This window comes from Hypanus sabinus, chromosome 4 (genome assembly GCF_030144855.1).
Source record: "Hypanus sabinus isolate sHypSab1 chromosome 4, sHypSab1.hap1, whole genome shotgun sequence".
Taxonomy (NCBI): Eukaryota; Metazoa; Chordata; class Chondrichthyes; order Myliobatiformes; family Dasyatidae; genus Hypanus; species Hypanus sabinus.
Genome location: NC_082709.1, coordinates 117,283,541 through 117,297,128, shown reverse-complemented (window position 1 = coordinate 117,297,128; position 13,588 = coordinate 117,283,541). Strand labels below are relative to the sequence as shown.

The 13,588-nt window shown below is 41.0% G+C and overlaps 1 protein-coding gene across 1 annotated transcript in view; it reads left to right on the top strand.

The window, feature by feature from the left end:
* The window catches only part of reps2 (RALBP1 associated Eps domain containing 2), a 228,725-nt gene extending 215,842 nt beyond the window's left edge, over window positions 1-12,883 (top strand). The window contains exons 17-19 of the mRNA XM_059968006.1: window positions 2,797-2,933; window positions 3,641-3,746; window positions 11,772-12,883. Coding sequence (XP_059823989.1) covers window positions 2,797-2,933; window positions 3,641-3,746; window positions 11,772-11,840 — 312 coding nt within the window. The 3' untranslated portion in view covers window positions 11,841-12,883. The remainder of the gene's footprint in view (window positions 1-2,796; window positions 2,934-3,640; window positions 3,747-11,771) is intronic.
* Window positions 12,884-13,588: the final 705 nt, after the last annotated feature.

The window sequence follows — 13,588 nt, the reverse complement described above, 5'->3', positions numbered from 1 at the left end:
TGGAATGGCTATTAGCAAGTCATTTCCTTGACTTTTTCGGTTGTATTCACATGACTGAAGTGTTTAATGTCTATTATTATTCTAATATAACCCTCTGCCCTTAGAGTAGATCCTTGACATTCATCCCAAAGTATGGCAGCAGCTGATGAACGAACTATATTTTATAAAGGCTTAATATAATGTTTTGATACTTGACCTTTAGTTAAACAACCTCCTTAATTTATTGCACCATCTCAAAAAATTGTTTTCATTCATCCTCAAGTGTCACTATTCTTGAACACCCTTTGAAATTGGACCATTTATTTGTTACCTCTATTAACATTTTTCCTATCAAATGGCATTGTCCATTGTATCAAACTGCATGTTGGAAATTCACTTCCACTCCATCTGCCTATTTTGCCATTCTGTAGGCTATCACTATGTTTATGAAATCTGCAACTCCTGAAAACTGTTATTTTGCATCTGTGTATGTAACATCAACTCTGCAGCTCTCAAGAACCCTCTCTATTCTTGCACCAAAGACTTCCATAAAGAGAGTCAAATGTTATTTAGCTTTAACAGAGCAATCCTACTTCCTTATTTTTTTAGCCCACATAGTAACTAGTGTTAATTAACCTTTGTCTAGAGTGATTTTCTTAGTTTCTGCACCAGTAATACTTGGGCACTGACCCCTTGTATTGGGTGCAGATAATCTAGTTACAGACATGTCAACAACTGTGATATGAATGGACTTCATCAGATTTCCCTCATCTTCAGCTTATGAAAAGATGATGACAGTTCTGACACCACAGGGCCCAGGGGAAAGAGACTGGGCAAGGAAAGATAATTTAGCTATAGAAGTATATGGCACAGAAACAGGCACCAGCTACCAAGTTCATGCAGTCATCAAGCTCCCGTTTACACCAATCCTACACAAATATTTTTTGTTCTTCATACCTTCCCAGTGTCCTCCCTCCCCCAGTTTTACCACTCTCCCACACACTTGGGGCAGTTTACTGTGGCCATGCAACCTACCAACCCACACATCTTTGGGATGTAGGAGAAAGCAAACGCAGACCATATCGGAAGTCAGGATCAGTGGAGCTATGAGAAAACACAGAGCTCCAAGTTTGCCTCTTCTCACACTGCAGGGGCTGAAGGAACTGACATCTTTTATAAACCTACAGATTCCCACTGCTGTCTCGACAAAACCTCTTCCTACCCTATCCCCTATAAAAATGCTATTCCCTTTTCTCAGTTTCTTCATCTCCACTGCATGTGTTCCCAGATCATGGCCTTTTGCTCCAGGACATCAGAGATGTCCTCCTCCTTTAAGGGAGGTTTTCCCACCCTCCATTATTGATCCTGCCCTCGCCCACATCTTCTCCATTTCCCAATGGCCAAACATTTTACTTCCAGTTCTCAATCCCGTGCCAAGATGAGGCCACCCTCAGGGTGGAGGAACAACGTATTATATTCCAAATGAGTAACCTTCAACCTTCTGGTAAACAAATTCTCCCCTCATTTCTCTGTCCCCTACTCTGACCTTTTACCTTTTCTCACCTGCCTATTACTTCCCCCCCCCCCCTATTCTCCTCTCCTATCAGATTCCTCCTTCTCCAGCCCCCGACCTTTCCCACCCACCTGGCTTCACCTGTCACGTTCTAGCTAGCTCCCTTCCCCTGCCCCCACTTTTTTATTCTGGCATCTCCCCTCTTCCTTCTCAGTCATTAAGAAGGTCCTTGGCCTGAAACGTCAACTATCGATTCACTTCCATACACGCTGCCTGACCTGCCAAGTTCCTCCAGCATTTTGTGTACGTTGCTTTGGATTTCCTGCATCTGCAGACTTTCTTGTGTTTCTGAAGGAAATTGTTTCATTCACAGCCTTATTTGGATATTTAACGTTTCATCGGGTCTTGGGTTATTGAAGGTTACAAGGTTAGGGCCTTGCTGGAAAAGAATGGGAACTAAGAACTCCTCCCAAGGCTTGAGACAAATCACTGTGTATGAGTGTATTATCTCTATCCTCTGAATACATCGTTTGCATAAACAACACCCATCAAGTCCAGCTTTCAGCAGCTATTTCCCAACCACCCACCCCTTCAACCCCATTCCTCCAGTACAAGCAAACGGAGCAACAGATCTTTATCCCAGGGCCACAGGTGTCTCTTTAGGGTCAATGGGTCCAACTCAGACTATCTGGATTAGTTGTGGTTAGTTGGTTACCTCAGGAAGACAAATGATTGGATGTGTACAGGCTGTTCTAGTGTACATAGTATGTGGGAAATCCTCTGAATGACTGCATACCCACAGTGATTCATCAATCAGGAACATCAGAAAGTAGTTGATAATCGCAGAAGTACTTTTCCAGTGGCGGAAGCACAGTTGCTCCTTGAGCACTGCAAGATTCCACAAACAATCAAGTCACGTTGACAGGAAAGTCATTGTGTGATGCTGGTTGAGAGTTAATTATTGCTTGTGGCATTATGGAGAGCTCCTGGGGTTTTAAACATTGAACTGAAATGTAGACTGCGCTTTGGTTTAATATCTCCAAAGCTTATATCAGCACTCCCTCACTGGCCTGTGACGCCTGTATAGTGGAGAAGGACTTAAACCACAACTGTTGTCCTCGAGCCTGAGTGGATCTGCTGTCACAGCTGAATGGACCTCTTCCTGCTCCAAATTTTCTACTGTTCTCCCACGCATGTCTTTTAATGTGGGGTGGGGAGGGCTTCAAAGGGAATAAGATAGCAGACAAAGATCGTGATACGAATATAAGCAACAAACAGCTTTATTCTTTTTCCTTCCAACAAAGGATACGTCACATCGCCAACCTCCACTGAAACCTCTTCGCAGAAAGCTTCGACCGAAAGACCAGGGAGAGTGTCAGGAGCAGTTAACCCAAAGGATCACAGCTTCTGGACCAAATGACAAACCACATCAGTCACAAAAGTACTTTCTGTGCTTCCTTTAAACTGTGTAATTTCACAATTGTCCAGCAATGTTAGTGCCTGAGACTTTTTATGAGTTTTAAACAAAATTTACAACTATTCCTTAAATATAGTTGTACTTCTAATAACCAGAAAGCAACAGAGTTGCTATATAGATTGTATACCCCAGATTAGTGGACAGAGTGTTGTCAAATCTCATATAAGGGCGAAGGTCACCGAAACTAGTCTTAGGTGGCCCCAGCCCAGCTGTGTCTGCATACTGTGCATTGATAAGAAATCTCCTTTCAAGCTCAGTTTTATTAGCATTGAAAGAAGAACACAAAAAATGGACTCATTATGGACGAATGGTACAGGATAAATCCGCCATTCATTGGCTGATGCTGATTCTGACCTTTGCTTGACCTAAGATTAATATCTGCGGAGTGCACTAGCTGCTTTGTGAGTTAGATATTAATCCTTAGCTGCACAGTCATGGAAAAATATAACCCTGGATCAGCAAGAAATGAACAGTTCCAACTAAACAGTCATTTAAAGCACAGAGGGAGGGGTGAAATGAGGAACAATCAATCCCATCATCTCTGAGGCTGGATCTGAGCTTTTAAAATCCCCATCTTTAGAGTACATTAGTGTTTGGATATGATTCTTTGTCTTTTGGTGAAGATTATTAAATGCTCAACATTCATTCTGATATTTTAATATTTCTTACAGAATATCATCCAAACAGAAAAAATCAATTCAGACAGCGATTCGTAAAAACAAGGAGGCTAACATGATCCTGGTCAGGTTAAATGGGGAATTGCAGCAACAATTCAAGGTAAGACACCCAAGCTGAGCCATGAAGAAAAACCAGAATTTGATTTTCCAAATGCACTGAAAATTTAATTTTTACAACTCACTTTGTCCCATCATTTTTATGTCAATAATTTTATTCTGTGGCACAGATTAGTGTCACAGGGCTCATATTAGTTGAGGCGGTATAAGTGAATGTGGATAGGCTGGGGTTTTCATTCTGAGAATACATGTTTAGTATGAATCTGGTCACAACATAACAAGAGGTCCATGCAGTCTCGTGTTCCTTCTCCCCCATTCTTTAAACACCATGTGTAAAATTGCAGTTGAAACCTCTCATGGTAAAATCTCAGATGGCAACAAGGAGGCTTACAAGGTACACTCAGTGGCCACTTTATTTGTTACAGTACTGTACAAAAGTCTTGGGAACAGATACAGTATATAGCTAGGCTGGCTAAGATTTTTGTAAAGTACTGTAACAAATTTTATGTATTTCATTATACTGCTACAAAGCAAAACAAATTTCATGACACGTGTGAGTGATGATAAACCTGATTTTGATATGGGTCTCTAGTGAGTGAATGGGAAGGGGACAGGGAGCAGAGAATCATGGTTAGGAAAATAGGGAGGGAGAGGGAAGCACCAGGGTGACATTCTGTAATGATCAATAAACCAATTGTTTGAAATCAAATTATCTTGCCTGGTGTCTCAGGCCTGGCTGTGTCTGCACTCCTCCTCTGCCACCTGTCCCACACCCCTCCTGCAGCGTTCCACCCTCACCATTCCCAACATCCTTTGCTCCCGCTAAATCTACAAACCCGCTGTTCGCTCCACGTTGACAAATACAGTACTGTGTAGAAGTCTTTGGCACCCTAGCTTTATATATGTGCCCAAGACCTTTGCACAGTACTGTACATAATAAAGTGGCCACTGAGTGTATATTATGCTGCTGTAACCCATCCACTTCAAGGTTCAACATGTCGTGGAATAATCACTGTTGTAACACATGGTTACTTATGTTACTGCCACCTTCCTGTCAGCTTGAACCAGTCTGGCCATTCCCATTGACCTGGTTCACCCATATATCTGCTGCTCACTCAATGTTTTGTGCACCGTTCTCTGTAAGTTCTACGGATTGTTTTATGTGAAAGTCGTAGGGCAGCAGCAGATTTTGAGATACTCGAACCTCCCTGTCTGGCACCAACAGTCATTCCATAGTCAAAGTTACATAGATCACTTTACTTCATCATTTCAATGTTAGTCTGAGCAACAACTGAACATCTTGAATACGTCTGAATGCATTTATGCATTGAGTTATTGCCACATAATTGGCTGATTAGAAATTTGCATTAATAAGCAGGTGTACAAAATAAAATAGCCACTGAGTGTAGATTGGCCGGTTGAGTGGTGTCAGCAAGACCAAGGAATTAATTGTGGACTTTAGGAAGGGGAAGTCGGAGAACACACAACAGTCCTCATTGAGTGGAAAGGGTGAACAGCTTTCGGGTTCCTGGATATCATCCCATCTATTTGCATATGGTCCATATCCCTCTGGTCTTTTTTGTATGTATCCATTTAAGTGTCTCTTAATTATTGTTGTTGTACTTGTTTCTACCACCTTCCCTTGCAAAGTGTTCCAGGTATCTACCTCTCTCTACATACAAAAAAAACTTACCACAAAGATCCCCTTTAAACTTTCCCCCTCTCACTTTAAACCTCTGCGCTCTGCTATTTGACATTTCCACAATGGGCAGGGGGAGGGGGGAGCTTTGACTATAAAAATGACACTTTTTATTTTGTATACTGAGACTATGAGCACTAGTTTGAGACTCCTAAGCCAAAGGAAACAGCCTCCAAGTTCTAGCCCTTCAGGTTCCCGGAGATTCTTACTTATTTCTGTGAGATCAGCTTCCTGTTTCTTTTGTCTTATTCTGTTTATTCTCTACATTCAACATTTTTTCTTATCCCAGGAAATAATCTAGTAAATCTACACCACACATCTTCAGGGCAGTAATGTTTACTTCCTTGGAATAAGACACCAGTGCAGTAGACAATATTCCATGTGTGATTTCACTAAGGTCTTTTATAATCGCAACAAGACTAACTTACCTTTGTACATCAATCTTCTTTTAATCTAGCTGAGCATAACAATTTTCTTCCTAATTGGTTGCTGTAATTCATTAGCATTTTCTCATTGAAGCCACTGACACTTTGTTAGCTTCTCCTCATGTGTGAATATGAAAACAGGCATCTTGCCATTTTCTTTATTATTGTCAGAGAGTTGGATATCCCTTTGATTCCTGCAGACAATTGAGATTTGATTTACTTTAACATCTTGAGCGCTTGAATTTCCTGCTGCTTTTTTTGAAATGAGAGAGCTGGCCACTCTAGAAGATCACAAGACACACAAGTTGCCTGAGCATCGATGGAAAAGAGTAAACAGTCAACGTTCTGGGCTGAGACCCTTCTTCAGGACTGGAAGGGAAGGGGGAAGGAGTCAGCCCAAGAAGGTGGGGGGAGGGGAAGATGAAATACAAGGTGACAGGTGAAACTGGGAGAGGTTAAGAGCTGAGAAGTTGATTGGTGAAAGAGATAAGGGGCTGAAGAAGGAGGAATCTGACAGGAAAGGACAGGGTCGACTGTTTACTCTTTTCCATAGATGCTGCCTCCAGCATTTTGAGTGTGTTGCTTTGGATTTCCAGCATCTGCAGATTTTCTTGTATTTGAGATCACAAGATACAACTGACTGATTTCAACAAGGACACTTGCCGAGGTAATGCATCAGTTTTGCTTCAGGAAGAAGAAAATAAATCTATATAACAATGCCTAAGCAGACCATTCACGCTGAAACAAATCAATACAAGTTTCCACTCTTGATCACTGTAAAACCCATGCATTGTGGATTCCACATGAGGGCAGGATTGGACTCTCCTTCTGTGCTTTCTGTGACCGAATCACACATTGGATGAAAAATAGCTGCTTAATAAGGTAATGCAGAGACTGATTCCTGTGGGAAGCCATCCAGCAAAATACCCACACGCAGGAAAAAGAGAATTAAAGAAAACACTAAAATCCACATTGATCATAAAATAAATGGGATGAGTATATTACTTTTTAAAAAGAAAATAACTAGGAAGAGTTATATTGCAGTAATCTGACTGAACTTTGAGAAATGAAGTCTAAACCAGTGGTTACAGCTCCCTCTGCCACAAAACTAACTCTCAGTCAGTTCAGGGGATCTCTTGAGTACCCTATTACACATTGAGGCAAAGCTTTAGGAAGGAAGTTAGACTCCTTGTTGCTCATTGGTCGCTGCTACCTAACATGGACTGGTAGCAAGGGTGCCCCAAGTTGCCCCTATACTCTTGGTGTGAAGGGAAAATGATTTGCCCTTTGCTTTCTCGGTTGCTTTTCAATATTCTCTGTTAGAACCCAAAAACTAATGACAACATCATCAAAACCTGGTTTCCTAGACGGCATGCTAAAAGGGGAATTACTTATACTGCTGAGCCCCATTAATCAATATTTCCACTAACAAGAAAAAAGTACTTAAACGGGCAATTAATCTAAAATGAATTAGCATTTTGGAGTTAACAATAGTTTGTTACCTTCTAACAAAGTGACCCAAATGGATGGAAGCTGCTGTGATGCGTTTGTACTGATTTTGACCTCTGATTTATCAGATTCAAATTTATTTATCACGTGTCACATTGTGTTGTTTCTGTTAACAGCCAACATGCTCAAGGATATTGGGGGGGAGCAAACTGCAAGTGTCACCACACGTTCCAGTGGCAACATAGCATGCCCACAGCATGCAGCCCAACAACACAAGCAACGGCAACAATAAAACAAGTCCTTTTCCCATCAGGCATGCACACGCACACACACACACACACACACACATGCACACACACACACTCTCACTCACTCACTCACTCAGACACACGCACACACACACTCACTCTCTCTCTCACACACACACATACACACACACACACTCTCACTCACTCACTCAGACACACACACACACACACACACTCACTCTCTCTCTCACACACACACATACACACACACACACTCTCACTCACTCACTCAGACACACGCACACACACACTCACTCTCTCTCTCACACACACACACACTCACTCTCTCTCTCACACACACACATACACACACACACTCTCTCACTCACTAACTCACTCAGACACACGCACACACACACTCACTCTCTCTCTCACACACACACACTCACTCTCTCTCTCACACACACACACACTCACTCTCTCTCTCACACACACACATACACACACACACACTCTCTCACTCACTAACTCACTCAGACACACGCACACACACTCACTCTCTCTCTCACACACACACACACTCACTCTCTCTCTCACACACACACATACACACACACACACTCTCTCACTCACTAACTCACTCAGACACACGCACACATACACACACACACTCTCTCTCACACACACACTCTCACTCACTAACTCACTCAGACACGCGCACACACACACTCTCTCACACAAACGCACACACACACACACACACACACACACTCTCTCTCACTCACACACATACACACACACACACTCTCTCACTCACTAACTCACTCAGACACACGCACACATACACACACACACTCTCTCTCACACACACACTCTCACTCACTAACTCACTCAGACACGCGCACACACACACTCTCTCACACAAACGCACACACACACACACACACACACACACTCTCTCTCACTCACTCACTCACTCAGACACGCGCACATACCCCTGCCTCCAACCCTAGAACAGGCCATTTCTGGACCTCCAGTCTTTAGCCCTAGTTTCTCAGACTTCAGGCCTCCAGTCCCTGGCCCAACCTCACAGACTCACAGATGTTGGGGTTCTGACCTCTGGTCAAGCTGACCTTGGGGTACAACCTTTAGGCCACTACCTCCAGACTCACTGACTTCAATCTTTGGGCTTCGACCTTCGGACTCACCGAGCACTGGACTTTGACCTTTGGCTTTGCTCTTTGGACTTTGCAGATGTTGGAATCTGGAGAAACACGAGATCTACTGGGGTAACTCAGAAGGTCAAGCAGCATCTTTCCCACCCTCCTGTTGAGGGGAGGGTGCTAAGGGGAATCTTCTCTGTCAACCTCAGTCTGTCAACTGGGAGTCTATTAGTTGCTAAAATTCCTGTCTGTTTTGCTGTCTTAACCTCTGAGATACACTTCTGTCCAAGATCTACATAAAAATAGATGGACTGGTTGATGTATCTCTTGCCCTCTAACCTCTCTAGGTCCTGAGTCCTCATATGATTTATCTACGAGTAGATCATTTGCCCTTAAAACTTGTTTCACTATTCACCCAGACACTGGAATATCATCATCACTACACACCTATCTAGGGATGCAAAGCCTGGGTGATTTACTGGCAACACTTCAAGAAGTAGAATGAACAATGAATCTAGAAAATCCCTGGACTAATAGCAACATCCTTGCTGCAGGCACCGTGGCCAGCAGTGAAGTAGTGTTCCTCCTGCACCAACTCCTCTAGTATGGACATCTTGAGTGATGCCAGCTTTTTACCTCCCAGACGAACTAGTTATTCTCATCTCACCCATGGTCTGAGATCACAGTAGAAGGATATGCTTCATGTGTATTTCAAGAAACCTATTGCAGGCAACACAAACTGGAAAGAGCAAGCCACCAATGGGTCTTGAATGTGTCTCGTCCTCTGTCAGGCAATAGTTCTGTTTCAGAAATAGTATGTGACATCAAAGTTGAAGAGGAGGGGAGCAGACTAACTCAGGTGGATATCCAGTGATCAAGTTCTACAAATTCAATAACAAATATTGCAGTCATTCAGTAGTGGCAAATAAAATTTGCAGAACAGTGATAATGCTGCAGATTGATGAGATTTTATTTACTAGATTGTCCTTGGGTCTGTGGTTTTAAACATCCTGGATCACATAATTCATTATGAAGGCCACTCGTTAGTGAAATCACTGCTCCACTGCTCTGTTACTTTACCAAGATGACATCTACACAACTATTATCTCTGTGTAATCTGCACCCATGTTTCAGAAGAGGTGAAAGTAACATTTGCCGCAAAAGCTTCCAACTGAAAAATCAGAAGCTCTGCCACTGCTTACAGAGTCTGTCAACCTACTGCTAATGAGGTAGTGATCGTTTATTAATGGACCATTAAAGCAATGGTTGAACAACAATTTTAAGTGCACACTGTGAAAATGATTTTTATTTTCAAGCTGATCCAGTAACAGCTTGCCACTGAAAAACATATTTCCTCTGACTAAAAAGAGTCCAACTATTCTGTGGCATTACTATCCTTGAGCCTCTACCATGGATCTTTTGAGTTCACCATTGCCTCACTTTTTGACTCTATAAAACATTTCCACACAAAAAAAACAAGACGCAAGTCAATGGAATAGCCAGCACTTCCATGATTGTGTGGAGCTTCAACAATACTTAAGAATCTTGGCACCATCCAGGATGAAGCCGCCTATCTGATTGGCACCATGTTCACTGCCCTGAAAATTCAGTGTCTCCTCAAATTTACATCCTGGTTGCATTGTGCATGACCTCTAAATTTGTACGTCGATATCTTACAACTGCCTCTCCCATACCTGTGACCTCTAAAATCTAAACAAACAAAAACACCCATGACCAGGAAATCCTGCAACTTGAAAGATTCCTTCCAAGCGACACTTTCTAACTCTGAAGTTAGTCCATCATTACTGGGTTAAAATCCTGGAATTTATTAGCCAATACTTCAACATATGCGAGTTCAAAGCAATGGCATTGCACCAAGGGTTATTAAAGATGAACTATATATACTGGTCTTGCCAGTGACACCTGCATCCCATAAGGAAATTATAAGAAGTCACTCAAAACTACATTGCCTCCATTGGTGGGAGGCTATAATTACAGCATGGCAAAACTGCCATTTTAAGTGAGGATATAAGAATTTACATTGCCAAACATCATCAGCATTATAGAAGCAAATGATGTTTAATTCTTGGATATATATGTGCATACTCATTAGCAAGAGACAGAACCCCATCAAGCTGGACAATGAATTAGAGTCTAGCTTATTATTAGCAATTGAGTAAGCACGGGTGTTGGAAATCCAAAATATAATCTGCTAACGCTGGCGATACTGAGCAAAATTATATGTTTTCCTTAACTCTGCTCTTGCTTTACTTGACCCATCTCTCCTCTTGCATTGACTCTATATTGGAAATGAGAAATGAATAAAATGGGTTAGAACAACAACACACACAAAATGCTGGTGGAACACAGCAGGCCAGGCAGCATCTATAGGTAGAAACGCTGTCGACGTTTCGGGCCGAGACCTTTTGTCAGGACTGGGTTAGAGTTGGATTACTTTAAAAATGGATGCTTGGTATCTGATATGAACTCAGTGGGCCAACAGAGAACTTCCATGGTATATATCTCTGTGACTCGTGCAGAATGTACTACTTACTGACCCAGTCAATATTCATTTCTAGATCATAAAAATAGATTATTACATATTAAAATTGCGGATACTGCTGTGTACAACTTGACCCTTGTTACCCTCACATTACGACAGTCATCACATTCCAAACACACTCCAGAGGAATATCCTGAGATCAGGAAAGATAATTTATCATTAAGAAAGAACTCTAATAATACCAACATTTGCCAATTATAGTTTCCACTATAAACTATATAGCCCACTACGTTTTAGCATTCGAGTTTTTATTGCAGGACAGTAAAAGGAGTGGTGATGTTAACAATATTATATGGCTTTCCACCCCTTTGCTTCTCAGTGCAAGGATCATAACCTGCAAAATTGTTAAATTAATGTTTAGTGCTCCCAATTACATCAGTTGGTAAACAAATTTATTTGAATATGGCTCTTCAATCTATGCAGTTTCTGAAAATACAAAAAAAAGGGAATGTTTCCTTGTCCATTGCTTCATTGTGGCATAAAAGAAGCAATTATGTAATACAAACATTCATTTCTTGCAGGATGTTCACAAAGAGCGAATTGTGCTGGAGTCACAGTTGGAGCACCTTCGACCAGTCCCTCACACGTGACTTCAGCTTCCAGCTCATAACAGGAGCTCAAATGTGAGGACAGTATATATATTGAAATTTTGATAGGAACATTGCAAGTGAAAGCACAGTAGGGGCCAATATGACACAAAGACTTTCAATCCTGTCATTTTTTTAAAAAACTTGAACACAAAGCTAGAAACATTGATACAATGCAAACATTAATATTTGAATTTAAATATTCACTTGTCTAAAGCACAATCTGATCTGGCCATTTTGTGTGACAAGTAGTAATATAATAAATCTTTTCCAAGGTTAATATTGGCCCCATTTTAAAGCACAATACATGCTTGATTCCATTGCACGTGTTGTAACCCCAAAGGCAACTTAAATGAAAAGGAAGGCCAATATAATTTTCTGAGAGTTTGTTAATGTGGATTTTTCTTATTTCCCATGTTATTGGGAATGTTATTGATCACCTAAGACCTAGAAAATGATCCACATCTTCCTCACTCATAACTCAACATCTGTTGCATTTTTTGATAATATTGCCATTTTTTTTTTCAAATTAAACTATACATTAACTATATGGCAGATAATGTTGAAGATACCACTTTTTAATGCAATGAAGGTAATATGAACATTAAAATGGGTATTCTCTCTTTTTTCCCTAAATATTCCATACATTTTATATTTTCCTAAATTTGGTTTTACCTTTTTTGAGGTGGAATATTTAATGTTTGAGCAGCTGTATGCTATAGCAATAATGTACTACTTGTAGCTGTAGTTTAAAGTTACATCCTCATGCTTATGTCGACAAAATAACAAGAATTTTATACATTAAGGAAGAGACTTTCTGGAAATGGATTGCTCAATTCAATCCCTGACATGCTGTGGTTCAACGGTTCTTCTGATGGCCAATTTGTATAAATATTTTCAGATGTTTGCCTTGTGTTAATGTGCAATATTTGTATCCTGGTTATACTTAATGTGGAGTTTTAATTTAAATAGAGATGCCAGAGTTTGTAGAAGACATTTTATTCTGAACAGCACCTAGTGCTACTGCTTGATAAATGATTTTTGGATCGCTGGTAACCTGTTGAAATAAAACTGAAAATATTTCTGAACCTGCCTTTGACTTGCATGTATTCAGTAGATGATATTTCCAACTGGCAATGTGCAGCTTTCTGTCTGTTTTGAATGGCATCTAACTTGGGCTTGCCAGGAATGCAACCTGAGCCAAGCTTACTGGAAACTCAAGACTTCACATTCCCTAGTTGACCTCCTCCTTCCTCCACTTGATAACTAAAACTCTGTTGTCTCTATTGTAACTTCCAGCAAGACACATCCACCCATCATACTAGCCTACATTGAATTCTGTTTGGGTAAATCCTCGCTAAACTTCTCACCCATATTTTTAAATTGCACCTCCTCACTGTGTCTAATCCTTAACATTATAACCATCAATAAGATATCTGTAGTACTCAATACAGATTGTCTGTTTGATCCACTATCTGCAATAGCACTTCTAGTTGTCAAGGTCTTGCACTCCAAAATTCCTTCCCAAACCCCTGCCTCAATTTTATTCTGTAAGACTCTACAAAGACCCTACCTCATTAACCAAGCTTTTGGTCATCCCAATGCTACTTCATTTGGCTCTTTTTTGATATAGCTTAATTGAAGTACTCTTGACATTTCACTATGGTAAAGGGGCAACATCAAAGGAAACTGTGAAATGCAAAATTACACTAAATTAGATACCTGGATTTGGCCAAAAATCTGAGAAATAG